Source organism: Solea solea, chromosome 13 (genome assembly GCF_958295425.1).
Source record: "Solea solea chromosome 13, fSolSol10.1, whole genome shotgun sequence".
In the NCBI taxonomy this organism is placed as follows: Eukaryota; Metazoa; Chordata; class Actinopteri; order Pleuronectiformes; family Soleidae; genus Solea; species Solea solea.
Window position 1 is genome coordinate 26,105,516 of NC_081146.1, and position 25,663 is coordinate 26,131,178.

Consider the following 25,663-nt stretch of genomic DNA (forward strand, 5'->3'; position numbering starts at 1 on the left):
TATAAAGATACCTGTGTCACGGTTTGTCTGGTCAATAAAATCGGATGTTTTATCTGCATTCTCGTGTGTTTCACCAATTATTTCAACGTTTACCAAAACAAAGGGATAGTCTGTTTTTTTTTAAGTCATAGTCAAAAGGGGGCGCTCTCAGCAAAGTCTGTGCTGAATATGTGTCAGTGTAACTCATACAACCACACTTGACCTGTGACATTAACCAGAGCCTCTGAAATGGTCTCCATGACGACGACTGGAGTTTACACCAGAGACAATCCTACAGGAGTCTCCCACTCTCTCACACACACACACAGAGAACAGGTTCCATCTCGACCAATCAGAAACCTCCTGTCAGTTTTTTTTTCTGTACAGTTCCGTGAGTCAGTTTGATAAAACACAGATGACACCTCCTTGTTCTCTCACACACACACACACACGCACACACACTTCAGACCTTTTAAGGCTCAGTTTGCAGCTGCTGTGTTTATGTCGAGTAACAAATCAGACACTGAACAGAAACTACACACACACACACACACTTGTTTTTATGTCTTAGTGAGGACACCTCATAGACAGAAAACATCCACTTACCTTAACTAACACGACTAAGTGCTTAACCTTAACTTTAACCATGAAAAAGTCCTTGTTGTGAGGACCAGACAAAAAGTCTCCACAAAGATATAAATACAAAAACACAAATTCTGCTTCCTCTGCTATTGTTCGTAAACTTTTGCTCGTAAATGTAAAAAAGCTGTGGCTCATTAACACAAAGAAAGAAAAACAAGAAACACTTTTGTCGTAAACAACAGTATAGTTTTATTCCACAGGTGAAGTCATGAGTCAAAACTACATAAAGTTTGATTCTGGTTGGCTTTTTTTTTCCTCCTGAGAAAGATTGTTTTTTTTAACAGTTTATGGGTGAGAAGAGGCGGGGCTGGGTTAAGGGGCGGAGCATGTGATGTCACACCTGACCACAACTGTTGAACAAAATGGCCGATTTAGTCACAAAGCTGTAATTCTAGTTCTCAAATATGAAGATTTGATTTTGATTCTTTGTCACAAACTGAATCTGAGAATCTTTTATGGACTAATCGATTATTCAGTAATAAAAGAAATCGGGAGTCTGGTTTAAAAAAATGTGATACAATATATTGTGTTTTTAGGCTAAAGTTCAAAAAGTCAAACATCAGAAGAAAACGTTGAGTCCTGACTTTGTGACATTCATACAGTTGAAGATCGTGACTCCACGCCCTCTACTGGTTCCTCGCCGCGTGTCTGCGTCAAAATTTCACGTCAAAACTCTAACTCATTCCGTCGAAAATCTGCTTTGTGTTGTTATAGAAATTTAAAAATAATAAAACAATTAATTAATTAATTAATTAATTAATTAATTAATTAATTAAATAAACGTTTTTCAATTTGGGTCGTGTAACGTTCAGGGTCGTTTTTTGTTGTTTTTTTAGTTGTGATGGAAACGGCGTTGCCGTGGAAACAAAGCTCAGTTACATAAACGTTCTTCTGTGGTTGGACTCGTCGAGTCTCCACCTGCTTCACGACAAACAGCACCAGGTTTGATGGACAACGGCGAGCGTCGGCCATGTTTTACAGGAGCAACATTCACGTTCAAGAAAAACAACAAAGGTGACTTTAGTTTAACTCGTCCTAGACTGGACTGAAGTGGACTGGACTGGACCTCCATCGTTTCCCCTGAAAGTTGACGTTTCCTGAACTTGATAAATGTTAAGTGTCTCTGTGCGAGCGGTGTGGGGACATTGTGGTGACCTTGTGGTCCTCATCGACTCTTGGTCAGACACAGGTTCTCGCACTCGTCTTGCGTCTTGAAGCGGTTCTCGTTGCCGCCGCAGCCGCCGAACCAGAAACGAGAACACTCGTTCTGTTCGGTGTCAAAGAACCAAAACATGGTGTAGTTTTGACACGAGCCAGGATCCTGGACCTGGAAACAGGCGTCTGAGACACACAGAGGGACAGATGAGAGACACATCACATCGTGACCATGTTCCTTTAGTGATATTTTTGTTTACGATGTTAAAAACTTTCTCGCTGTATTTTCACTTTTCTGCTCATCAATTGGATCAATAAATAATATCAGTAAAACAATTCTGATGAAAGAACTAAAACAAGTAGTGGAATTAATTCTCTGATTCTGATTCTTTTGATCTGACTCTTAGACTGTGATTCTGGTTCAGTTCTTACCTTTAGAGGTGAAGCTGTTGAGCCGAAGCGTCGACACGTCTGCGTCTGTGGGAGGAAAAATAAAAACAGTCAACAACAAACTTATAACTAATAACAATTATTATTATTATTATCATCGTCATTATTTTTATTATTCTTAAAACAGCGCCACCTGCTGACGACACAACCACAGGAATCTAACAACAGTTAACCATTAAACTTAACGGATCATTCAAAACTGTACTGAGGAAACTGAATTTATGCTGAGTCATCGTTAAGAGCTAACAATGGTAGAAAAACACAGAATGGAGCTCAACATGCTAACAACTAACTGCTAGCTAACGTTGGTTTCATAATATCCTGAAGCTGAAGGTCAGTGTGAAGGTCAGAAGGTCAGTTTGTGAGGGTCAGTGTAAAGGTCAGAGTAAAGGTCAGGGTGATGGTCAAGGTGAAGGTCAGAAGGTCATTGTGAAGGTCAGTGTAAAGGTCAGAGTAAAGGTCAGGGTGATGGTCAAGTTGAAGGTCAGGAGGTCAGTTTGTGAAGGTCAGTGTAAAGGTCAGAGTAAAGGTCAGGGTGATGGTCAAGGTGAAGGTCAGGAGGTCAGTTTGTGAAGGTCAGTGTAAAGGTCAGCGTAAAGGTCAGAGTGAAGGTCAGGGTGAAGGTCAGTGTAAAGGTCAGTGTGTGTGAGTCAGAACTTACTGTTGGTGTCAAATGTCCACAAACATGCAGCATCCACGTTCACGTTGCCACAGCAACCGTCACAGCAGAGAGAGAGAGAGCGAGCGAGCGAGCAGCGTTAAGTGAGGTTTAGGATTAGTGATTTTATCGACCAATGAAAACACAGAGTTAATGACGTGATCAAGAGAAAAGACAGCAGTGAGCGAAGCTGAGAAAAAACAGAGGATTTTTGTCACAACTTTAAAGGTTAACACTTGGTTTAAGGGTTAGGATTAAGATTTGTGTGTAGGTTAGGGTTAAGTTAGGGTTAAAGGTTAAGTTAAGTTAAAGGTTAGGTTTAGGCATTCCGTGTGTGTGTGTGTGTGTGTGTGTGTGTGTGTGTGTGTGCTGCGAGGACAAATATACAGTAGTCTTTGTGAGAGCATTTCGTCTGGTTCTCACAACTTTAAGGGACTTTTTGAGGCCTTTAAAGACTTGGTTTAAGGGTTAGAATTAGAATTGAGTTGAGGTTAAGGGTTAGGTTTAGACAGTGTGTGTGTGTGTGTGTGTGTGTGTGTGTTACCTTTGACTCCTAACACCACTCTCTGTCCGTCTCCTCTGCTCAGAGTCTCGATGACGTTCACCTGTCCCGTCTGTGTCCGTCCTCTCCTCTGCTCCTGGAACCTTTCCTCCGCCTCCTCTGCAAACTCCACCTCCAGGTCCGCCCCCAGCCCCACCTGCCCCTGACTGTCAATCAACAGCAGTGATAAAAACAGATGGTGACCCAGGCTTTAACATTTGCACCCCCTACTGTTCATATCAGTGCAGTGAACTTCTATATTCACCTGACAGCAGTGGGCGGAATCACACGTAAACACACTTTAATGTAAACTTGTGTAATGTGACGTGTGCAGTTACCCGTCTACAATGACTTGTCCTCCTCCCTGTCCTCCTCCCTGTCCTCCTCCCTGTCCTCCTCCCAGCTTTTCACAGGTCTGTTTTAGCGATGTAGGAGGATAAGTGTTGATTCCCTCTGAAATATAAAAAAACAAAGTCAGTTCAGTTTTTTTTGCTTCTTCTTATTTAAAGCCGACTGCGCTCTGTGCGCCCCCTTGTGGTGGAGACAGGCAGTGACGTAAGCAGTGAGGACATGGTTTACTCTACCACTCCAACTTAAGTCAACAATATTCACTGTTAGACAGACTTTTCCAACAGGAAAGTGAAGTTTGTAAACCACTCACTCTCCTACACCAAACATCATAGAGAAAATCAGTGATTTTAACGTCACACACACAGGAGTTGTTGATCCACTGCTGCCTCCTTCACTAAGTTCAAATGTCTTATTTTGTTAATTCTATTTTAGAAATCCTTTGTTCAGATTGACCTCAGTGACACAAAGTGACCACACGAGGCAGCAGAGGACCAGCAGCTCCTGTGTCCCCGCGAGCTAAAATCACTGATTTTCTCTATGGGGTTTGGTGTGGGAGAGTGAGTGGTTTACAAACTTCAGTTTCCTGTTGGAAAAGTCTGTCTCACAGTGAGATTAAGACGTGAACACATTCTAAAGATATCGTAGACTTAAACTGACGTAGATTTTATTGGGTGATTATTTTTGTTAAAGGGGAAACACAGTTGTAACGAGAGCGACCATGCCTGTCTTATGTTGTCTGTCACTGTAGGGGGCGCTCATAAAGCAGTCAGCGCCGACTATAAAAACCTCAGTTGTGCTGTTTTCTAACTTACTGTTGAGGGCACTGAGGTAGACCCTGAGGAAGCGCTGGGCATAGCCCTGCTCGTCCACCCTCAGTCTGCCGAGGTGGATCAGGTGCTGCTGTACAGGTGAACTGGCCAGCTCCTCCACCTGCACGCGGCTGTAGCGGTCACCGACTGTCACCACAAACACCGCCACCCCCTCACACTTGGCCTGCTGGGAGATGGACTGCAGCTTGGCTCGGTCCCCGTAGGACGTCTGGGTGCCGACCACCACGAGCAGCAGCCTCTTCCTGCGCGGCTGGCTGGCCTTCAGCAGAACCTCCCTCAGCGTGAACTCCAGCGTCTGTCCCAGCGCCGAGGAGCTGCCCACCTGCTCCATCTTCTGTATCAGGTGCGTCCTCATCATGCTGTGGTCCTGATAGCTCTGCAGGTTGAACTCCACCTTTGGAGCCTGAGTGCCGCTCTGCTGGACTACGGCCACCCGGGCCTGGTTCCCTGCGCGGCGAGGCTGTGAGCTCACGGCGAGCTGCTCTACCACGGAGCCCAGCAGCTGCTGGGCACCAGAGTACTCGTCCGCCTGCATCTCCCTGGAGCTGTCCAAGACCATGGCCAGGTCCACATCGACCTCCTGAGGCTTCATTACCTCCTGGATGAAGGCGCACTCCTCCGCACGCCGGCACGGGTCTGAAGGATCAGAATTATCTCTGAGAAACCTGATACACATTCACTGAAACCTCAACTAAAGCTGATCTGCTCCAGTTTCTGCTTCAACCAAAGACCCACAACTCAAACTGCTGTTAAGCAACACGGGCGTAGTTTCTGTGTCCAAATAGTGGAGCCAATGCAGAAGCGTCTGAAACCTGCATTCTCCTGACTGTCCATCAGGGGGCGACAATTTGTAACATCAGTGCACAGTTTAACGTCCACTCAGTTGTTGCTAAAGTAAAACTTAGACCGTGGTAAATTAACCTCAGCGATTAAAAGGATTTACAGTGTGTTTCAGGAGTTCACCATGAGATCTAACACGGTCTAAAATTAAAAAGTTATTTAAAGTTCTGTTTCTAATCGACCTGAAAATCACTCATACTTTATTATTTTGAATAAATTCACTCATTATTCAGTCAAAGTATCATAAACTTGTATGTGAGTGCAGCACTTGATAACAAACATATGCACTAAATACACAAACGGAAACAAGTGAAAGTGAAGCCAGAACGTTTTAACGACATGACATTTAATTAAAATAATAACAACAACATAAACTCACCATAACAGATGGCACAGTTCTTGACCTTCCTCAGGTCGGCGGCCATGTCTCTCCCCAGCACCGTGAACATGGAGTTTCCCGAGTCATCGAGCTGTCGAGAAACAATAAACATCTCTGTAAACTTAACTCTGAAAATAAACATCAGAGTTCTAATGCAACGGTGTGCGTTTGACCCTGGATTTGAGCCTAACCTGATTACAGATTTAAACTTCGGATTTCTAAAGAAATTAGAACATTTTACAAACAACATTTACACATATATATATACTTATATATATACATATATATATACATAAATAAATATACATAAATAAATATAAATATATTTATCGATTATTATTGGTTGTATATTTGGTTTGTTTTAACCCCCTCTAGACATACTTGAGATAATATTTTCTGCGGTTTTGTGCACTTTGTTCTTCTCCCAAACTGTGTAAAAGTTCATAAAATGTGACTGTTTCATGTGGTTTGGAAAGAAATGTCTGCAATTGACAAAGTCAGAAAACAAAGAATTAAAAAAAAACAAAAAACATCAAAGCTCCCTGTCGCGATGATGAAGATTCTTCAGAGTCATCATCATCATCACAAACATCTGGCAGCACTTGTGCAGCTTTGATGTTTGTTTCTAATAATCTGACCACTGTTTGTCACTGTGGTGATGATAATGATGATGATGATGATGCGTAATCATCCTGACAGGCGCACATGTTCTAGACAGAAGGACTGCAGCTAATCAGACATCACTGGTTTGATTGTTGCTGCAGCATTAAAACCTTTTCACCACCACTATCACTGCAGAAATATGAATCTTAAAACCTGAACCTCCAATCCAACTTTATTTATAAAGACCTTTAAAAACAACAGCAGCTGAAACAAAGTGCTGTATGTCAGAGAGGAAATAAAATATAGAAACGTAACACCTGACAGAACGAAAACAACAAACAAAAAAAACAATAAAATATAAAAACGCACAGAAATGCTAAAGGCACAGTAAAGGGGCGTGTCCAATTGACCTTGAAAACTGGCTTGTTTCATTAAATCTGGGAGGAAATGATGAAATAATCCACAGGTTGTGTCTGCAGAGGACGATGACGTAGCAGAAAATGTGATCATCAAATGTGACTTTTGTTTGGAAGGAATTTACATTTAAAATGAGCAAATCTTTGCATTAAAATGTTTTATAACAGATCTGATATGGAGTTATGAAACCCTTTTACTATATTATGCCATGTCATGCATCTCCTGCTCAAATCTCATAAGGCTACAGAAGTTCAAGATCAACTCTATGGTTTTGTGAACTTTGACGTTGAATTGAATCAAATTGAAAATGTAATCAAATCCAGGAGCTTGTGAATCGGAATTGATTCAGGAAATCAGCAGCGATTCTCGGCCCTCACCTTAAACTCAGACCGCTGCCTCGTTCAGGACTTGATTTAGTGGGCGTGGATTAAACCAGCTCTAGATCATCCTGAAATCAAACTTACCTCCATGGCTCGACTGATGGCGGGAGCGTTGCGCAGAGAGACGATCGCCGGGACGATGTTGAGGGCGCGGTACTCCATCACAGCCGTGACCACGTCACTAACGTCCTGAGAAGGTCCGTTGGACAGGAAGACGGCCACCTTCCTCATCAACACTCCAGATCGGACACGCTTGAAGACGTTCTGACCCACGAAGCGCATGGCGGCTGCCAAGTGGCGTTTGTTGGACGTCCTCTCCAGGGCGATGTTCTGCACAGACTCAATGAGTTGCTTCTTGCGGCGGTAGTCCTGGAAGCGGATCAGGTACTTGGTGTAGGCGCTGTATCCGACCACGGCGACCCGGGCGCCCGTGGGACAGTTGCTCTCAGAGATGGCGATGTCCTCCAGCAGGGAGAGGAGGACAGAGCGCTGCCTCTCGAAGGCGGCCTGCGTCACGTCTTCAGACATGTCCAAGCCAAACACCAGCTCGGTGGGGTAGGCGGGACACTCAGACCGATCTGTCCAACAAAGACGAAAATGGCTTGTGGATGAGACACAGAAACTGAGACTGTGGTCAAAAGGGATGGACATGGAGAGCCCATCCCTGGAGAGAAAGTAGAAAATATTCACATTTAAGAAGCTGAAAAATCAAAGAAACTAGAAAATATTTACATTTAAGAAGCTGAAAAATGACAGAAACTAGAAAATATTCACATTTAAGAAGCTAAAAAAATCAAAGAAACTAGAAAATATTTACATTTAAGAAGCTGAAAAATGACAGAAACTAGAAAATATTCACATTTAAGAAGCTGAAAAATCAAAGAAACTAGAAAATATTTACATTTAAGAAGCTGAAAAATGACAGAAACTAGACAATATTCACATTTAAGAAGCTAAAAAATCAAAGAAACTAGAAAATATTTACATTTAAGAAGCTGAAAAATGACAGAAACTAGAAAATATTCACATTTAAGAAGCTGAAAAATCTAAGAAACTAGAAAATATTTACATTTAAGAAGCTGAAAAATCACAGAAACATGATTTAATTATTATTATTATTATTATGATTATGATTATTATTATTATGATTATGATTATTATTATTATTATTATTATTATTATTAATAATAATAATAAGAACAACACTCAAACCAATTAAACAATGATCAAAATAGTTGACGATGCATTTTAGTAAATGATTAATCTAATACTCATTGCAGTCCTAAATATATATATAAGACACAAAACCAATGACAACCTAATTTTAGGGTGCATCTATTACCACAAGGTGGCAGCAGCAAGAATTTTGTAAGTGGACCTCACATGGGAGGACATTTACGAGGTTTCTTGAATGAATCTTGAAGCTGCTCCTCTAAGTGCAACACGCTGCTCAACATGCAGTGAACCCTGCATTACTTTCACTAGTTTAGAATACTCGACTAATATTAGCATCAAATATTAGCATTATTCTCCACAAATGTCTGTCCCAGGTGGTCACGTGAGAAGATGAAACCTGAGCACACATGAGCCGTGACATGAGCAGAGGAAGTGTTTGTGGTCCATCTTGAAGGTTTGGTGATGATGATGATGATGATGATGATGACGACTGAACAGCTTGTACTCACTGTGTTGTTGTGTGTTGTTAAAAGTGAAGGTTACGTACCGATGGCACAGGCTGTGGACAAGAGGAAGAACGATCAGTGCTGAGCTGCAGAGTTTACAGAAATTAACCAAAATAAACATTTTATTAAATAGAAAGACTGTAAAATTGAAGCCAATTTATACGCAAAACTGACGTGTTTTTTTCCTTTAAAAGGTTATTTTCATGTCTTAAGAAAATGTTTGTTGCTTCTTCTCACTTGTTTGTAAACCACTCACTCTCCCACACCAAACCTCATAGAGAAAATCAGTGATTTTAGCTTGCGGTGTGTGTGTGTGTGTGTGTGTGTGTGTGTGTGTGTGTGTTGTTTACTCACCACAGTTGTCTCTAACGTATGTGACCAGCTGACATTCCTGACAACAGAAAACAGATTTTATTTATTGATTTATTTGTTGTTGCTATATACAGCAGGTCAACAGGGGGCGCTAGTGTTCAGGTGTTTACTCACCGTCATGCCTTTGCCTCCAGGAGGACCTCGGGATCCCTGAGACGAGAAAAAAACTATTCAAACAACAATTCAAATGAACAATTCAAATGATTCATCTTTTCTCTGTAATTACCATCACAACAAGGAAGATAAAAGGTTCAGAGTGTTATTATTTATTTATTTTTCTTTATTTCGGCATTTTAATTAATCCTGTAAGTGATATCTCAAATAGTTAATAATGATTCATGGATTGGCTATCCTGTGATTATTAGATCCGCACAGTTAACGATACTTTTCATTGTTTTATATACATTTACAACATATTTATCATTATCTCCATTTTTCAGTTTTTTTTTGTTCCATTTCTTGATTAAAATTAACGTTAAAGTGCTTTTGTTATTTTAAATATATAAATCTGATTTTTTTATCTCCACTGATTTTAATATTTAAAGTGATTGAAGATTGTTTTAATAAATCCAGTATACAAGATAATGGTTATAATTTCTGTCAAATTCACTTCAGATTAAGATTCAGGTGGTTTTATAATCTATATTTTATTCTTAAATGTTTTATCTAAGCCGTGATTTAAATGGTTAAAACTACTAAAACTAATTTAAGTTTGAATGTAGTTTAAATGTCCATCTTTAGGTCCCGTGGACTGTGAGGTGTCACAGATTATGGAACAATAATCTGGATTAAGTGGCTGTTTCTCACCGTGTGTCCTGCATATCCCGGTTCTCCGTCCACTCCTGATTCTCCGGACGGTCCAGAGTTTCCCTGCGTGGATCAGATCGCAGACAAACCTTAGTGTTTCTTTTTTTAATGTGTGTGTGTGTGTGTGTGTGTGTGTGTGTGTGTGTGCGTGCGTGCGTGCGCGAGTGTGCTGTGCGTGTGTGTGTGGTCACTCACGCCTCGACCGCGGTTGCCTTTACGTCCCGGATATCCTTTGGTTCCCTGCAGCCCGATCTCACCCTGAAGAAGAAGAAGATCATCATTATCATCATCATCCTAATCTAAAACCATAATAATCTCCTGTTTCTGTGAGTGTGTCAGTGACTCACCACAAGACCAGGGTAACCAGGGAAACCAGGATCTCCCTGACAACACACACACACACACACAAGCAGACGTTATCACACACTGTCTGATTTATTCTCTTAATCTCCTGCAGAGAAACATTTGACTCATAAGGGATTAAATCATTTTACCTTGACGCCTGGAGCTCCTGCAGGTCCATGACCGTCTTTACCGTCCTGACCCTGAGAAAGAATATAAAACAGAGTCAGAGACAGACACTGAGATTGAGCCAGATTATTGTTTTTTGTTTTTTTTTCAGATTATATGACACAGCTGATGGTCAGATACGTACAGGTGTTCCTCTGGGTCCCAGTGGTCCTGGACCACCTTTATCTCCAGGATCTCCTGGTTGACCCTTCAACAACAACAGCAACAGTTAGTTTTATAATCTGGTATAGTTTATACCAAGTTTCAAACCTGGTATAATTTAATACAATTTAATCAGAACTGTTGATAAACTTTGTTTAATCTGTTCACCTGTCCTGTGTAGACTGATGGTTACCGGGGTGACAAGGTTAAATAATCTCACCTTCTGTCCGTTAGCTCCACGACGTCCAGCTAATCCCGACTCTCCAACTTTTCCTGATGCTCCCTGTTCAAAAAATAATAATAATCTGGATGTCCCCAAACTCACCAACACACGACAGTTTACACCTCAGAGATTAAAACAACTGCTGAGTCATGCTGGAAAGCCTCTCAGACAGTTAGTTCACGTTAAAATAACTGCTGAGTCATGCTGTCAGACAGGGAATTATCATGACATTAAAATGTTTTCGTCGCCCTGAGATCAGCTGACCTCCTGACCTCCTGTGACTGACCTGTGGTCCAGGAAGTCCGGGGATTCCTCTGGGTCCAGGTTGACCTCTGACTCCTTGGGAACCCTGTTAAAACCATACAGGATGAGTTTTAAGATTCTGGAGGAAACTTTAATGACTGATGATCTGCTGTGCTGACTCACCCGTGGACCAGAAGCACCTGAACTGCCGGGTTCTCCTGCTCCTCCAGGAGGTCCAGGTACACCCTGCACACACACACACGGACATAGTTGTTTAGTGGTGGAATAAAGCAGTTGTGTTTATATATATCTGTATATCAGCGGTTTCATTTCCTCTCTCACCTTCTCACCGAGCGCTCCTCTCCTTCCATCTGGACCCTGAACATCACATCAATATTGATATTAATCAATATCATTGTAGAGAATCATTGTAATTCAGCTCAAATCATCCTGCTTTTCAAAAACTCACCGGGTTCCCTTCCACTCCACTCTCACCCGGTGGCCCGTCGGGTCCAGGTAGACCCTGAGAGGATGAGTCAACAGAAACACAATCATGAGTCAGCAGAAACACAAGAATTGACGATTCCTTATGACATCATGAAATATCTCAGGAAAACCAAGGAAGGTCTCTTACCGGAAAACCGGGGTTACCGGCGTCTCCTTTGGGTCCGGGGGTTTTGTCGTCGGCGCCGGGTTCACCCTGAAAAAAACACACAGGATCAGGATCGGCTGATCGATCAATAACAGGGAGTTTTTATTGATTTTGTAACTCACCGGATCACCTCTCAGTCCTCGCTGTCCTCTAAGCCCCACCTCCCCTCTGATACCTGGGATACCCTGAGGATGACAGTTTAGGCTGTCAATCAACCAGCTGGAGGTCAGAGGTCATGTGATGGGTGACTTTGCAGCTAAAGGGGAATTCCACTGAACTACAGAGAGGCTTTAATCTCCTACAGATTACACACATGTCGTAAATGTCTGTTAAATATCTTAACAGTTTAAACTTCTGTTGAATGTAAATCAACTAAATAAAAACATATAAGTAAATCTTTATCAGTAATTAATTCAGTTCCATGTAAACATTGTTCTATTACTGAGGTTAATCATCAAAACCTGTCATTAAAATTATTAATTCAATCATTTCTGTTAATCAATGTAATTAAAAGAAATGAGGAGTTCCAATATTATCATCAATATTAAAGTTATAACTGTTACATATTAATCACACAAATGGTACACAATAAAAATAATATACTCATTTCAGTGCTTCAGCTAAATGTTAATAATGAACATGTAAATGGTTACTTTAATTAAAAATGTATTATTATAATTATAATACAAATTAGGTTTTCTAAATACTTCTGTTGCTTGAATTTTGTTTCATGTTAAAAATATACAAATTCAACACATTTATATTTTGTTATTTATATATGTGTATATATATATATATATACATACATATACATATATAACAAATATAAACGTCTTGAACAAGTGAAAATGAAGATAAATGTATTTTATATAAGATAATTATATTGATAAAATGTGTAACGGTGTTTACTGGGTTTCCTGGTCGTCCTCGAAGTCCTCCAACTCCGTCTTTTCCTGTCAGACCCTGAGAAAAAAAACAAAAACACAGAACCTGAAACCTTCCTGGACACACCTGCTCATTTCCTGCGTTATTAAAAACAAACCCAATAACTCCTCATTCACCATGGTGTCACCTGATCACATGAAGCTCATGAGAGGGTGAAGAACATGTCACGTTGTCACATATATATATATGTATAAATTCCAGATGGAAAATACAGAAAGAGGGTACATTGACTTTAAAATGATCATATTTTTAGGGTTTAGTGTTTAGGCTGCTTTTACTAAGTGACAAAGTCTCATATGTTTATATGTTTTTTTTTTATCACACAACTTATAGATCTGACCTATGTACCGATCTTTTTTTTTACATTTTCACTAATTTTATAAACACACCTGATGAAAACGTATACTCCGCTCCTCCCATTTAACAAAAAAAGGTGATATAATATTAAAAATACCATTGGTGCGAATTTGCCAAAAAAGTGTGCCAACTTTCATTCATGTACATGAAACATTTTAAAAAAAAAATCACCAAATAAAAGCTTTTTTTTTTCATTTTCTTTAGCCCCTCCCACTTCCAATTTTGCACACTTTTTCACATGTAAATTTTCACCAGGTTATGATGCGGTCGCTAATATCTGTGAGTTTTGGGGTACATTCAGGTCCTCAAAAACACGATTTACTTTGAGGAAAAAGAATGACTTTGACTCAACAACACATAAGAAGACGAAAACACTCCCGGGACATCCATATAAGGAGTTGTGTATGTGTATGCACTAAGGGTTAAATAGGTGTTGATCTTGACGGTGCCACATCGTTACCTGTTCTCCGTTGACTCCGTGCAGCCCGTCCTCTCCGTCTTCTCCCTGGAACATTGAAGGACAATTTCACTCATTTCCTTTTCTCCTCGACTTCCCAGTGTTTATCAAAAACATTCCTCACTCACAGGTTACATCACTTCCTGTTTCACTTACCCTGTTCCCGCGGAGGCCTCGGTTTCCCTGTGGACACAAGAGGGACACGTCATCATCAAACATGTGCTTCTGCTGCTGTGGTCACATTACTGGTGCTGTGTGCGACAGCGGCGCCGTACCTTTATTCCTCTGTGACCCGAGCATCCCTGAAGGCCCTGAGGTCCACTGGGTCCTGGACGTCCTCGCTCGCCCTGCAGTCAAACGAGCGTCTTTAAATTCTCTAATGAACTAAATAATCTGTTGTTAAACGTCTTTAAAAGCTTCTTTGTTTGTTTAAAAGAAAACAGCTAAATGTTTCTGATTAGAGATCTTTAAATCGACTAAATATGACCAAAAATTAAAGGTCCGATATGCAACATTCAGCTTTACACATGTCCTACATAATGTAAATTTATGTAAATGTGATGCCGCACCCCTCTGTGTACATTTCAATAAATATTACGTGACATTTTTTATTTATTGCTTTTCGTATTCGTCACGAAAATGTTAATCGCTTGTTGCGATCGTTGCCGCCTCCCTCAGGTGGAGCTAACAGCTAAGCTAACAGGTGAATCTGCGGATTTGTGTCGTCAAGTTCCAACAAACAAAACTTCCACACGCCACTTTTCAGACGACTGCTTTAGCTTCATAACGTCACCGTCCTACTTTCTGCTGGACCACACAGTGATTCTTCAAGAGGGTGTGACGCACTTCTAGGCTGTATATTTTGAACTGGAGCGGGTTTTAGCGTTTGAGTTTTTTAACTTTCCTCCTCAGGTTTGAACAGATTTCTGAATGTCGGATTAAAAGTGACAGCCCCGATTCACGACCTGTTAACTCCTCCTCCTTTTCTATAAGACGGCCTGTATACGATGTGTGTGTGGGTGTGTCACAATGACGAGTTCATGACCTGTATATGATGTGTGTGTGTACGTCACAATGACAAGTTCATGAATTCCATTTGTAGACAAACTTGGCCAATATGGGTCTAGAATGTGACTGCGATGTGAGCTACGCAAATGACAAAAAAATGCTAATAATCCAGAGATATAGCCTGAATTTGACTCATATTTATGATGTTTAATGGTTGTTTTCACTGGTCTGATGAGTTGTGCTCAACAGTGAAAACTACTGGCCATCAAGTGTACTGCATAACATGGGACCTTCAAGTCTGATTTCATGATTTTCTTTTTTGGTTTGTTTTCAAGTTAAAAGTGAAAAGAATCAAAGTGGATGAAGTGGATGAAAACTCACTGCCACGCCCTCCTCTCCAGGGAATCCTGGGTAACCCTTCTGTCCTGACACGCCCTGTCAACAAACAAACAAAGAAAACAACAGCTTCAAACATTTGTCACTGAGTTACAAGGAATAATTTATGTTGTGAAACAAGTTCTTCTGATCCTGAATAGACTGATAAGTCTGATATGGACCAGAATTGTGTCACTCATTCGTCTTTTATTTGTTATATTTTCTTTATTGTTTGTGAAATCAGACGTGAATAACTATGTGCAGATATGTATTTATGGAGAAATAAAATAAAAACAATGTGTTCCCAAAAAATACACAGCAAAATATCATATAATAATGATTTCAGACAACATTGTTGTATTAACCTCCAACTATTTTGATAATGGAGTTCAGCTTCTTTGTATTTTGACAGTAAACTGAATATATTTAGATTTTGGGAGATTTTTAGGTTTGGGAAACACTTTTAAACATTTATGAAACAAACAACAAATCAAACGATCGACAAAATAATCAACAAATCATTAAATAAACACTAGTTACTAATAATACTGATGCTAAAAATGAATGAATGAATTTATTAATTAAACGATGAAAAACTGAAAATGAATAAATGAACGAGTGAATAAATGAACCAAATGTAAAATGACTAATGTCCAACATCTCACTGTATAGTTTATAAATGTCTTAAATTACAGGCTTTTTTATTAAGGAAAGCTTTTATTTATGTTTATAAACATTTATTCTGTGAAAACTGTACATTTACAGTGAAAACTTTACATTTTCACCCTCGACCTCTGACAGCAGCATGTCACATGTGTTTCTCTGCCCTTTGACCTCTGTACAGAAAACAGGAGCGTGATCTGCTTTACTTTTAGTCTCGACGTGTCTGACTCCTCCCCCTTTTTTCTGACCTTTTGACACTTTAACCTGCTGCAAGAATGTTTGTGACATCATGTTTAAAAAAAAAACCACTCACCTTTGACCCTGGCACGCCTCGAGAGCCTCGGATGCCTTCGTGTCCCGAACACTTGCACATGACGTTACAGCATTCTCTGTCCGACACGGTGTCCTGAGGAGGAGAGGGAGGAGAGGGAGGAGGCATTAAAACACAACAGTGATTCTCTGATTTCTGTCAGCATGGAGCTAATTCTGGTGGTGATTTTACAAATGCTGTTTTAAACTACTCCTCAAGTTTTACTGTGATTACATTCAAATTTGTCAAGTCATTCTGGACAAGATAAGGATTAAAGATCCCATAACCCGCCTAGTGCCAATTAACGCTGCATTTTTGCGTGTATCTGCGTCAACACCTCGTTTAGGAAGCCCTAAAAGTCCATAACAATCAGTTCAGCCACTGCTGAGAGCACAGGGTTTGATTGTTTTCCTGAGCTCTACGAAGCTGAACGGCACTTCAGGCACAACCGTAGAAGAAGAACTACTCTTGTTGCAGCTGCTGAGCTCCGTACAACCGATACACTCAGCAGCTACAACAAAAGTAGTTCTTCTTCTACTTCTACGGTTGAAAGCAGCAATATAAAGCAGGACACAGCTCCAAACTTCACCTAAAGGAAGGAGCAGTGCAGACAATACGTATATAACTGTCTTTGTGTGCTAGTTTTGACGTTTAGCATTAGCGATAGCAGGCTACAGGCTAAGCTACACGCTACGCTCGTGTTTCATTTGGATGTGTGTTTATCATCTCGGTAACCACAACTTTATCCAAGCTACAGTTGTCCTGCTGCAGTCTTTCACTTGTCACAGTGTCTTCTGACTCTGGGTCAGACTCCGGATCAAAGGGATTACGGCATTACTCAGTGTTTTGATAATTGCTAGCGGTGCATCTGCCTTTCCAGAGGGGGAGCTGCGGATCTGAGAGCTGACGTGCCAATTACGTCACTTCCATATATGTGTGTATATATATATATATATATACACACACACACATATACATATATATATATATATATACACATATACATATATATATATTTACCTAACTTTATATCAAAGTCTCTTCCTTTTCCATCCTCTGAACTACATTCCTGTTCCTTTGCTCTCTCTCTTCACACGGTGAAGAATTTACATATTTTCTTTGGTCAACTTTTCCCTGTTTTTTTCTTTTCTTTGGTCTTTCAGTAACCGGACACGTCAGGACAAGAAAGACCCTTTTAATAAAGGTTCTGTGATTCTCATCAGGCCAAAGACAAAAAGAAAAACATCACTGCATGGTTTTATTCTTCAATTTCAGCAGAGTCAGAAAATGCCTTTAAAAAAATTCTGAAAAGGTCCAACTTTAGGGAACCAGAAATAATGAAAAAAAAGAAGTTTATTTTCATTCATTATATTGAGTGTTATGATTCAGTGGTGCGTTGAGGGACTGCGGGAAATGTTGCTGCTACGTGTCTAGAGTCTGTGCAGCATACAATTTTGTACAACACTTACGATCTGTTTGAGGACGGTGCTACCGATGCTCGGCATGCCGATGCTCAGGGGAAGTTTGTAACCGAACCCGCGACCAAACTCAACCATCTGCAGCTGGGCGGAGTCTCGCGCTCCCTCCAGAGCCACGATGAGCAGAGCGTTGATGCCTGTAGACAAAAACACGACAGAGGGAGACCACAGTGAAATGTGACATATCTACTGTATGAGCAGTTACTAATGATTTGATTTGATTTTTTTACCAGACTGTCTCAGCAGCTCTGACTCATGCTCCAGTTTCATCACATCTTCATCAAGTCCATCAGAGAAGATCAGCAGCACCTGAGGAACAAGGCGAGTCACTCACAGTCACTTAATCACAGTGTCAATGTCTCAACTTTCAAATGGGATTGTTCACCACCTCAGTAAAATATACATAATCCTAACTCTGCGATATCTGAAGAACATGTTCACTGCTTTATTTTTTCGATGTTCAACAGACTTTTCCAACAGAAAACTGAAGTTTGTAAACCACTCGCTCCCACACCAATGTCCATAGACAAAATCCGTGATTTTAGCTCGCAGGAACACAAGAGCTACTGAATTTCAAACACAGTGTTTTATTTACTAAGACATTTGAACTTAGAGATGGAGGCAGCAGTGGATCAATAACTCCTGTGTGTTTTGATGTTAAAATCACTGATTTTCTCCATAGGGTTTGGTGTGGGAGAGTGAGTGGTTTACAAACTTCAGTTTCCTGTTGGAAAGGTCTGTCTAACAGTGAGATACAGAACAGTTCTGAAAATGTGACATTACTTAAGTTTGAGGACAAAGCTAAAAAAGACATGTTGAGACCCAGGATTCTTAATCATCTCCTCTACCAGTTTGGTAATATTCATGTTTTGCTTAATCCTCCACTGATGCCAGGTCGAGGGCGAGAAAAAGCCTCAATGAAAACCAGATGTTGAAACAACAACATGAAAATCAATTAAAGAGTCATTTTCCTCATTTTCTTTTGTCCCACAGTCAAACCTGTGTGTGTTTCTGAAATTACTGCAAAACAAATGACATCTAACAGTTTCACCACCTGAAGCTGCAGATTTACGCCGCTCACTTTACTTCAGCGGGAAAATGGAAGGAAACGTTTACAAGCATGAAAAACCCATTTAATGACCAAACTGGGACAATAACAAATTCTTCACTAACAGGGAATCATTTGTCTTCATGCCAATCTTTTAGTCCGTAAACATTTAGAAAAACATTTTAAAAACATCAGTTTCCCCTTGTCCTTCCTAACCCTGGCATTTTCAAAATAAAAGTCCCAGTTGTCTGTCTGTCCATAATGAAGTACAACCCTACAGTCTTCAAAATAAAGGTCACAGTTTTGTGTTTGCCTATGATAAAACACAACCACAGTTTTCAAAATAAAAGTCCCAGTTTCTGTTCTTCCACTGTTCTTAAAAATAATAGAACAAAAAAAACATGCCTCAAGCATGTTCGTCTAAGATGAAACACAACCATGCAGTCGTCAAAAAAAAGGTCTCCTCTTCTGTTCATCCACACTTCAACACAACCCTGGTCTTCAAAATAAAAGTCTCAGTTTCTGTTCATTCACCATAAAACAAACCTCTGCTGTCTTCAAAATAAAGTATCTGTTTGTCCATGATAAAACACAACCCTGTAGTTTTCATAAGAAAAGTCTTAAAAGTGATCATTGATGAATTGAAAACCAGTGTGTAAGTCAGGAGTAACTGTAACAGATGTGGTGTATTTTCAAACTAAAACAGATTCCTTCCTCTCAGACTCACCTTCACACCAGCTCCGGACTCAGCACGGAACTTTTCGCCAAAGGACTTCAGCAGGGCAGTGTTGAAGTAAGTGGGCTCCGTCAAAGTCAAAGTCTTGACTTTGTTCACCACGTCCTCGCTGTAGCCCTCAAAGTTGTAGTCGTACAGGACGCGTCCACTGCGATCCACCACTCTGTATGCCAGGTTGGTCCTGACAGGTGAGGAGGTGACACAGCACAGGCCTGGTACTGAGGAAATGTAATGTGCGATCTCTGGCAGGAAGGTCTGGAGCTTGGTGTGGCCACTGACCAGCATCTCGCCAGGAAGTCCGGTTCTTTGAGAAATATCGAACCCCATGGCGATGTCGATGGTGCAGCCTGCAGAAGAGGAGAATCGTCTTTGCCTCATCGACAGAGAGAAACATGGTGGGAAAAAAATTGCAAGACATTCATTTTAACTCACCAGTTTGTTCTTTGGGGGGTTTGGATTTGCAGATGGTATCCACCACCTTCTGCTTGATTTTTTCCAAGCTACCAAAATCCTGCACAGTAAACAACCTGTCTGCAGAGCCAGTGATCTGCCGCAGCTCCATCTTGTGGTATTTTCCAATGCCAATGGCAAACACCTCAACCCCCAGTGCCCTGAGACGTTCAGCTGGCTCTACGACATCGTCCTGTGACTCACCATCCGTGATCAGCACCAGATTCTGGGAGATCCCCGCAGATCTACGGCTGCCCCTTGATGCCTCAAAATACTCCCTGATGGAATCTAAGGCAAACCCAATGTTGGTTCCTCCACCAAGCTGGACCCGATCCAAGACGTGCTTGGTCACTGCTTGCTCGTCATAGTACTCGTTGAGGTAGAACTCACGCTGGAAGGTGCTGCTGAACTGAGCGAGTCCAATACGCACCAAGTCTTCAGCGACTTTGAAACTCTTCACTATTTCAGTTGTGAACATCTTCATGGTGGTGTAATCCTGTGTGGAGATGCTGCCAGACTGATCAAGAAGGAAGACCAGGTCAGCCCTCTGTTTTTCACAAACTACAAAGACAGAAAAGTTATAGTTAGTAATTAATAAGCGTGTCATATATGTGTTGAATGCTGTGAATTTAGCAGCCAAATGTTGCTGAACTGCACGATGGATCCACTTCTTGTGCTGCCTGCAGTAGAAGTTGAGGTTGTGGCAGTGCAAGCACAGTTTCTCACCAAACAACTGTCTAAAGAAAGCTCTTGGACAAAGCTGGTGTCCCCGTTGCCAGTGTTTTTATTGGACAATGGCAGACCATATGTCATAATCACTTTAGCAACAATATTAAATAAGGTATTTTATTTTGTGGTTGTGGCTAAAACTCTAAAACCTTCTGATTAAAACTAAATTTAAAGGTGAAGGTGAGTTATAACAATATATGGTGCTGGCACTCGTACCTGGCTTGGTGGATTCACAAAGGACTTGAGTAATGTTCTTGTAGAGAGTTTCCAGGGCGTCAAAATTGTCTACATAGAAGACTTTGGAAGTGTCGTGACCAGCCATGATCTCCAGCTGTGTCCGGTTCGCTCCTTCCACGCCGATACTGAAGACACTGACCCCGGCATCTCGCAGCGCCACTGACGGAGCCACAAGACTGTTCCTGTCAGTTGCGTCACCATCTGTGACCACCATGAGAATCTGAGGCACCTGGAGTGCAGCCCGACCACCGTTGTCAGCTCCAAAGAACTGTAAGGAGTATCCCAAGGCCTTGCCAGTGTAGGTGTCTCCATATGGCGACTTCAGTGCTTGTATTGCTTGAACAACCTCTCGCTTGGAGGTGTATTGCTTCAGAGTAAAAACAGAACTGGGGTCGGTGGAGTAGAGAATGACCCCAAAACGAGTCAAGTCTTTTCCCACCGTGGTTTGGTTCACCATTGACATCATAAACTTTTGCATGCTTCTGAACTTGGGCAGGGTTATGCTTGTGGAGCCATCCACCAGGAAAATAATATCTGCCTTTTCCGTCTTCTTACAATCTGCATTTAAAAAAAGAGGTTAAGAAGAAATGGGGTCCGATGAGACAACAAAGACATCAACAATACCATAAATCAGTAGCATTTTACATGGTTGTTTGCAATCACATCTGTCTTTCAAAACCTTCAAATCAACCATTTACATGTTTAATGCATTTGTCCAAAACTCAGGTTCTGCAGCCAAAAGGTGTCCGAATCTACTCAAATGTAACGTGTGAATTGTGTTAAATTATAGAGAGTAATGCTTCGGCATGTTGCTCTCACCTCTCTCTGGATCACAGAGCTCCATGGCAACCTGGTTCTCCAGGTCCTTCAAGGCATCAAAGTCCCTCTCGGCGTACATCTTGTCAGGTGAGCCGCTGATCTCCAGCAGCTGGGTGGTGTTGGCATCAACGACTCCAATGGCATAAACCACCACTCCCTTTGCTCTCAGAGCCTCAGCAGGACCTTTGACCTCGTCCTGGGCCTCACCGTCTGTTATCACGACCAGCCTCTGCCTCAGGTCTGGGCGCCCTCCTCTGCTTGCATCAAAATACTGCGTCACATCAGTGATGGCTTCACCCGTGTGAGTGCCTCCACCTATCTGCTGCATATTATCAATGGCTTTGGACATTTCGTCTTTGCTGTAGTAGCGGTTGAGCGGGAACTCGAGCCTCTGGACGGTGCTGAACTGCATGACACCAACATGCACCTCGTTCTGCCCAATGAGAGACTTGCCAATAACCGCTTTCATGAAATCTTTCATTTTCAGATAGTCTTGGGGATAAATGCTTCCTGAGCTGTCGATGAGGAAGAGGAGGTCTCCTGGTATGTCTTTGCAAGCTGTAAACAGGCGGCACAGACATGTTAGACAAGGAGAAGAGGAAGTGACAGTGGATCACTTTAAATACCTGGTGTCAACTATCCAAGAGAGGTGAAGAAGAGTGTGCAGGCAGGGTGGAGTGGGTGGAGATGAGTGTCAGGGCAGGAAAAGTGAAAGGGAAGGAAAAGAAGATAGGTAGTGAGACCTGCTATGATGTGTGGCTTGGAGACAGTAGCACTATCCAAAAGACAGGAGGTACTGGAGCTGGAGGTGACAGAGCTGAGATAAAGTAATAAAGTCAAGGTTGAGGTGGTTTGGTCACGTGCAGAGGAGGGGCCAGTGATTATATTGGACAAAAGATGTTTAAGATGGAGCTGTAGGACAGGAGGAAAAGCAGAAGACCACAGAGAAGGTTCAAGGATGTGTGAAGGTGGACATGAGGACAGTTGGTGGAACAGAGGAGGACACAAGGGAGAGGACAACATGATCTGCTGTGGCGACCACTAAAGGCATTAGCCGAAAGATGGAGAAGAAGACGGATGCTGTGGGGACCATGTGACTCACAAATTATAGTGATTAAGTGAGGAGTTACTGATCTGCTTCCGTTGTTTTGTGTCGATTGTTACTCACCATCTTGAGAACAGATATCTGTGATGATGTCGTCTTTGATGGGCTTCAGGGCATCAAAATTATTGACAAAGAAAGTTCTCTTGGGGTCACCAGCAATCTCTCGCAGCTCCTCTTGATCTGCACTTTTCACCCCGATGGCGTAAACGGTAACACCCTGAGATCTCAATTTTTCTGCAGGAACTTTGACCTGATCTGCGGACTTTCCATCAGTAATGACCACCAGGTACTCCGGAACTTTGTGCCCGCGTGTCACCAGTGCTTTGTCAAAAAGTGGGCCCATGAATTCCAGCGCTCTCCCAGTCTCTGTTCCGCCTCCTATTTGTATGATTGCCTCAATGGCTTTTTCCAGTGACTTGGCATCGGAGTGTGTTGTCAGATCAAACTCTAAATTTGGTGAATCTGCGTATTTTGCAACTCCCAAACGAACATGATCTGGCCCAATACGGAAGGTATTAAGAAACTCAATAATGAACTTCTTCATGTCTTGGAAGTCTGTGGGATAAATACTTCCTGAGTGGTCAATCAGGAAGAAGATATCTGCTTCATCTGTTTGCACACAACCTGGAAAGCAGAAGCAAACACAGCTTGAGTTAATTTCTACATTGAATAACAATAATAATCATTATTTTTCAGTCAATTGAAGACAGCTGTGGTTCAGACCTTCCTTGATGCCAGCTCGTCGTGACTCAACTGTGATGGCCTGGTGCAAGATGTTAAAGCAAAGGCTTTTCTGCAGACTCTGCTCCAGAGCTTTCAGTTTAGTAAAACTGTCCACGATAAACACGTGCCTATTGGGGGGATGGGACGCCATCGTGACCAGCTGGCCCTGGTTGGCATCTTTGACCCCAACAGAGTAAACAGTGACACCAGCTCGACGGAGCGCTGCTGCCGGTTGGGTCACATTGTCCTGGGATTCACCATCAGTGATCACAACTGCCACCTGCTGAACTCCTCTATCTTTCCTACTTCCTCTTTTTGTGGTGAAAAGATTCTTGAGGGTGAAAGTCAGGGCCGCTCCAGTGCTCGTACCACCTCCCCGGTAAGGTAGGATCTTGATGAAATTCAGTAGTTCTTTCTTGTTGTCAAAGCTGTCGAGGTAGACCTGTGCTGCGGCTTTGTCGCTGTACAGCACGATTCCGACACGTACCTTCGTCGGACTGATTTCCAAGCCACTCACGATGGAGTGCAGGAAAGTGCGTACCAGCTGGAAGTTCGTCGTTCCAATGCTTCCAGACTCGTCGATGATGAATACGATGTCTGCCAGTTTGGCGGCTTGGCAATCTGCGAGCAGTACATCAGTTATTATTATCATCATCAAATACTTTGTGAGCCAGTCAAGATTCCGATCAGAAAGATTCAAAACTCCAGACTTCAAATCACATCCATCAGATTTCACTAAATCAGCACTATTTTTGAAATATTAGCTTAGCATAACAACAATGGTGAACAGCACTCTCATTATAGACCTTTACCTTCTAAAGTTAACAAGTATACAATAACCTTAAATCTCAGGGGAACATTTGATCTCTACCCACAAATAATCCATTGAGATACGGCTAAGCCCCTCCCATCTACTCCAAATGAAGTACAATAAAGTCTTTTTACCTCCAGTGAGAAGAGTTTCTCGTTCCTCTGCTTCGAAAACGCCCTTCAGTGAAGGCACGATGTTGGCGATGGAGTCGTAATAATACGGCGATGTGGATATGGTACGCATTTCTTTCTTCGACGCACCCAGGCTCAATCCAATCACGTTGATTGCCTCCGATTTCAACTGACGTGAGGAATTGTAAATGTTGTCATCTGAATCTTTCCCGCTAAAAACAACCAGGTACTGTCGGTATCCTTCGTCCGCACGACTTCCTGCCTCACTGGTGAAGAACTTAGTCCTGGCTTGGTTGAAAGCACTGCCCAGGTTGCGCTTCTCATTGGGTTGCAGCTTGCGCTGGCGGAAACGTTTAACTGCGCCCTGGACCTCCACTTTGGTTTGATAAGTGTTGAATTGAAATTCCACCTTGGTATCTTCGCCATACTGAGCTAAGCCCATACGATGGGCAGATCCTCCCACGTTCAGCTGGTTGCTCAGTCGAACGAGGATGCTCCTGACCTGCTGGAACTCTGTGTTGCTCATGCCACTATCCAACAGGAAGAAAATGTCGAAAAACTTTTCAGCCAATGCTGAAAAGTAAAAGAAGCAGAGGAAAACAGTTAACTAGAAAATCAAACGGTCTTTTTCTCTGACACAAATCGAGAAGCCAAATCCTCAAACAAGCCAAACGGGGAACTTGGCTTGTAACCAGAGGGTTGCTCCTAATTCTAGAGAATGAATTTCTCTAAGGGGATCAATAAAAAGTACAAAATACAAATACGTCATTAAATCCCTGAAATTCAAGGACTAGAATATACTGACAGAGCTTAAGATGGGAGGTCAACTTGTAAGAGCTTGTCTTCGTCCATGATGGCGTACACTTTTTCGTCATTGTCCTATTTGGGATCTTGGTCAAAGTCAGTCTTTGTCATTTGTCTTTGGTGAGACAGAGATGTTGGAATTTTTATTTCCCAGACATCACGTCGTCATTTTCTCTCTCTTTCTTAATGCCACTCGCTCATAGTTCTGCACAGAATCTCACGTCAACGGTCGGAGAGAGAGACGGTGGATAGTGAGTAATGATGTCTCCATGTTTGTCCTGCGTAAGCCTCGTCTACGTACATCAAGCAGTGTAGGGCAAGAAACAGTAGGTGGCATCGTAACAAACAAGAGAGACCTTTACCTAAATATCAACTTCACTTCTTTCTTGTAGAAAATTCAAGCATGACCCATGTCTATTTAGGGTTATTTTCTAAAACTTTTTAAGGATTTCAAGGACTTGTGTGAACCCTGTATATAACTCTAGCATTAGAGCATTATTCACATGAATATTTAGCTTGACTTGTGTGCCACTGAAAATTGAAAATTCCCACATTAGACTTGTACAGTGAGTTCAGTGCTTTGTTTATCCACCATTACTCA

General features: G+C 41.7%; 1 protein-coding gene across 1 annotated transcript in view; it reads right to left on the reverse strand.

Moving 5' to 3' along the window:
- Positions 1-785: 785 nt before the first annotated feature.
- The window catches only part of col6a4a (collagen, type VI, alpha 4a), a 56,967-nt gene continuing 32,089 nt past the window's right edge, over positions 786-25,663 (reverse strand). The window contains exons 8-44 of the mRNA XM_058648344.1: positions 24,262-24,831; positions 23,317-23,937; positions 22,657-23,217; positions 21,489-22,046; positions 20,649-21,227; positions 19,686-20,264; positions 19,245-19,600; positions 17,700-17,778; positions 17,461-17,606; positions 15,995-16,087; positions 15,025-15,078; positions 13,911-13,982; positions 13,792-13,818; positions 13,639-13,683; positions 12,786-12,839; positions 11,999-12,061; positions 11,859-11,924; positions 11,694-11,747; positions 11,567-11,602; positions 11,408-11,470; positions 11,268-11,330; positions 10,979-11,041; positions 10,742-10,804; positions 10,581-10,631; positions 10,434-10,469; positions 10,282-10,344; positions 10,087-10,149; positions 9,394-9,429; positions 9,262-9,298; positions 8,949-8,960; positions 7,310-7,803; positions 5,826-5,916; positions 4,589-5,242; positions 3,764-3,878; positions 3,429-3,592; positions 2,209-2,253; positions 786-1,962 (exon numbers count right to left, since the gene is read on the reverse strand). Of these exons, the coding sequence (XP_058504327.1) occupies positions 1,787-1,962; positions 2,209-2,253; positions 3,429-3,592; positions 3,764-3,878; positions 4,589-5,242; positions 5,826-5,916; positions 7,310-7,803; positions 8,949-8,960; positions 9,262-9,298; positions 9,394-9,429; positions 10,087-10,149; positions 10,282-10,344; positions 10,434-10,469; positions 10,581-10,631; positions 10,742-10,804; positions 10,979-11,041; positions 11,268-11,330; positions 11,408-11,470; positions 11,567-11,602; positions 11,694-11,747; positions 11,859-11,924; positions 11,999-12,061; positions 12,786-12,839; positions 13,639-13,683; positions 13,792-13,818; positions 13,911-13,982; positions 15,025-15,078; positions 15,995-16,087; positions 17,461-17,606; positions 17,700-17,778; positions 19,245-19,600; positions 19,686-20,264; positions 20,649-21,227; positions 21,489-22,046; positions 22,657-23,217; positions 23,317-23,937; positions 24,262-24,831 (6,902 nt within the window). The 3' untranslated portion in view covers positions 786-1,786. The remainder of the gene's footprint in view (positions 1,963-2,208; positions 2,254-3,428; positions 3,593-3,763; positions 3,879-4,588; positions 5,243-5,825; positions 5,917-7,309; positions 7,804-8,948; positions 8,961-9,261; positions 9,299-9,393; positions 9,430-10,086; positions 10,150-10,281; positions 10,345-10,433; positions 10,470-10,580; positions 10,632-10,741; positions 10,805-10,978; positions 11,042-11,267; positions 11,331-11,407; positions 11,471-11,566; positions 11,603-11,693; positions 11,748-11,858; positions 11,925-11,998; positions 12,062-12,785; positions 12,840-13,638; positions 13,684-13,791; positions 13,819-13,910; positions 13,983-15,024; positions 15,079-15,994; positions 16,088-17,460; positions 17,607-17,699; positions 17,779-19,244; positions 19,601-19,685; positions 20,265-20,648; positions 21,228-21,488; positions 22,047-22,656; positions 23,218-23,316; positions 23,938-24,261; positions 24,832-25,663) is intronic.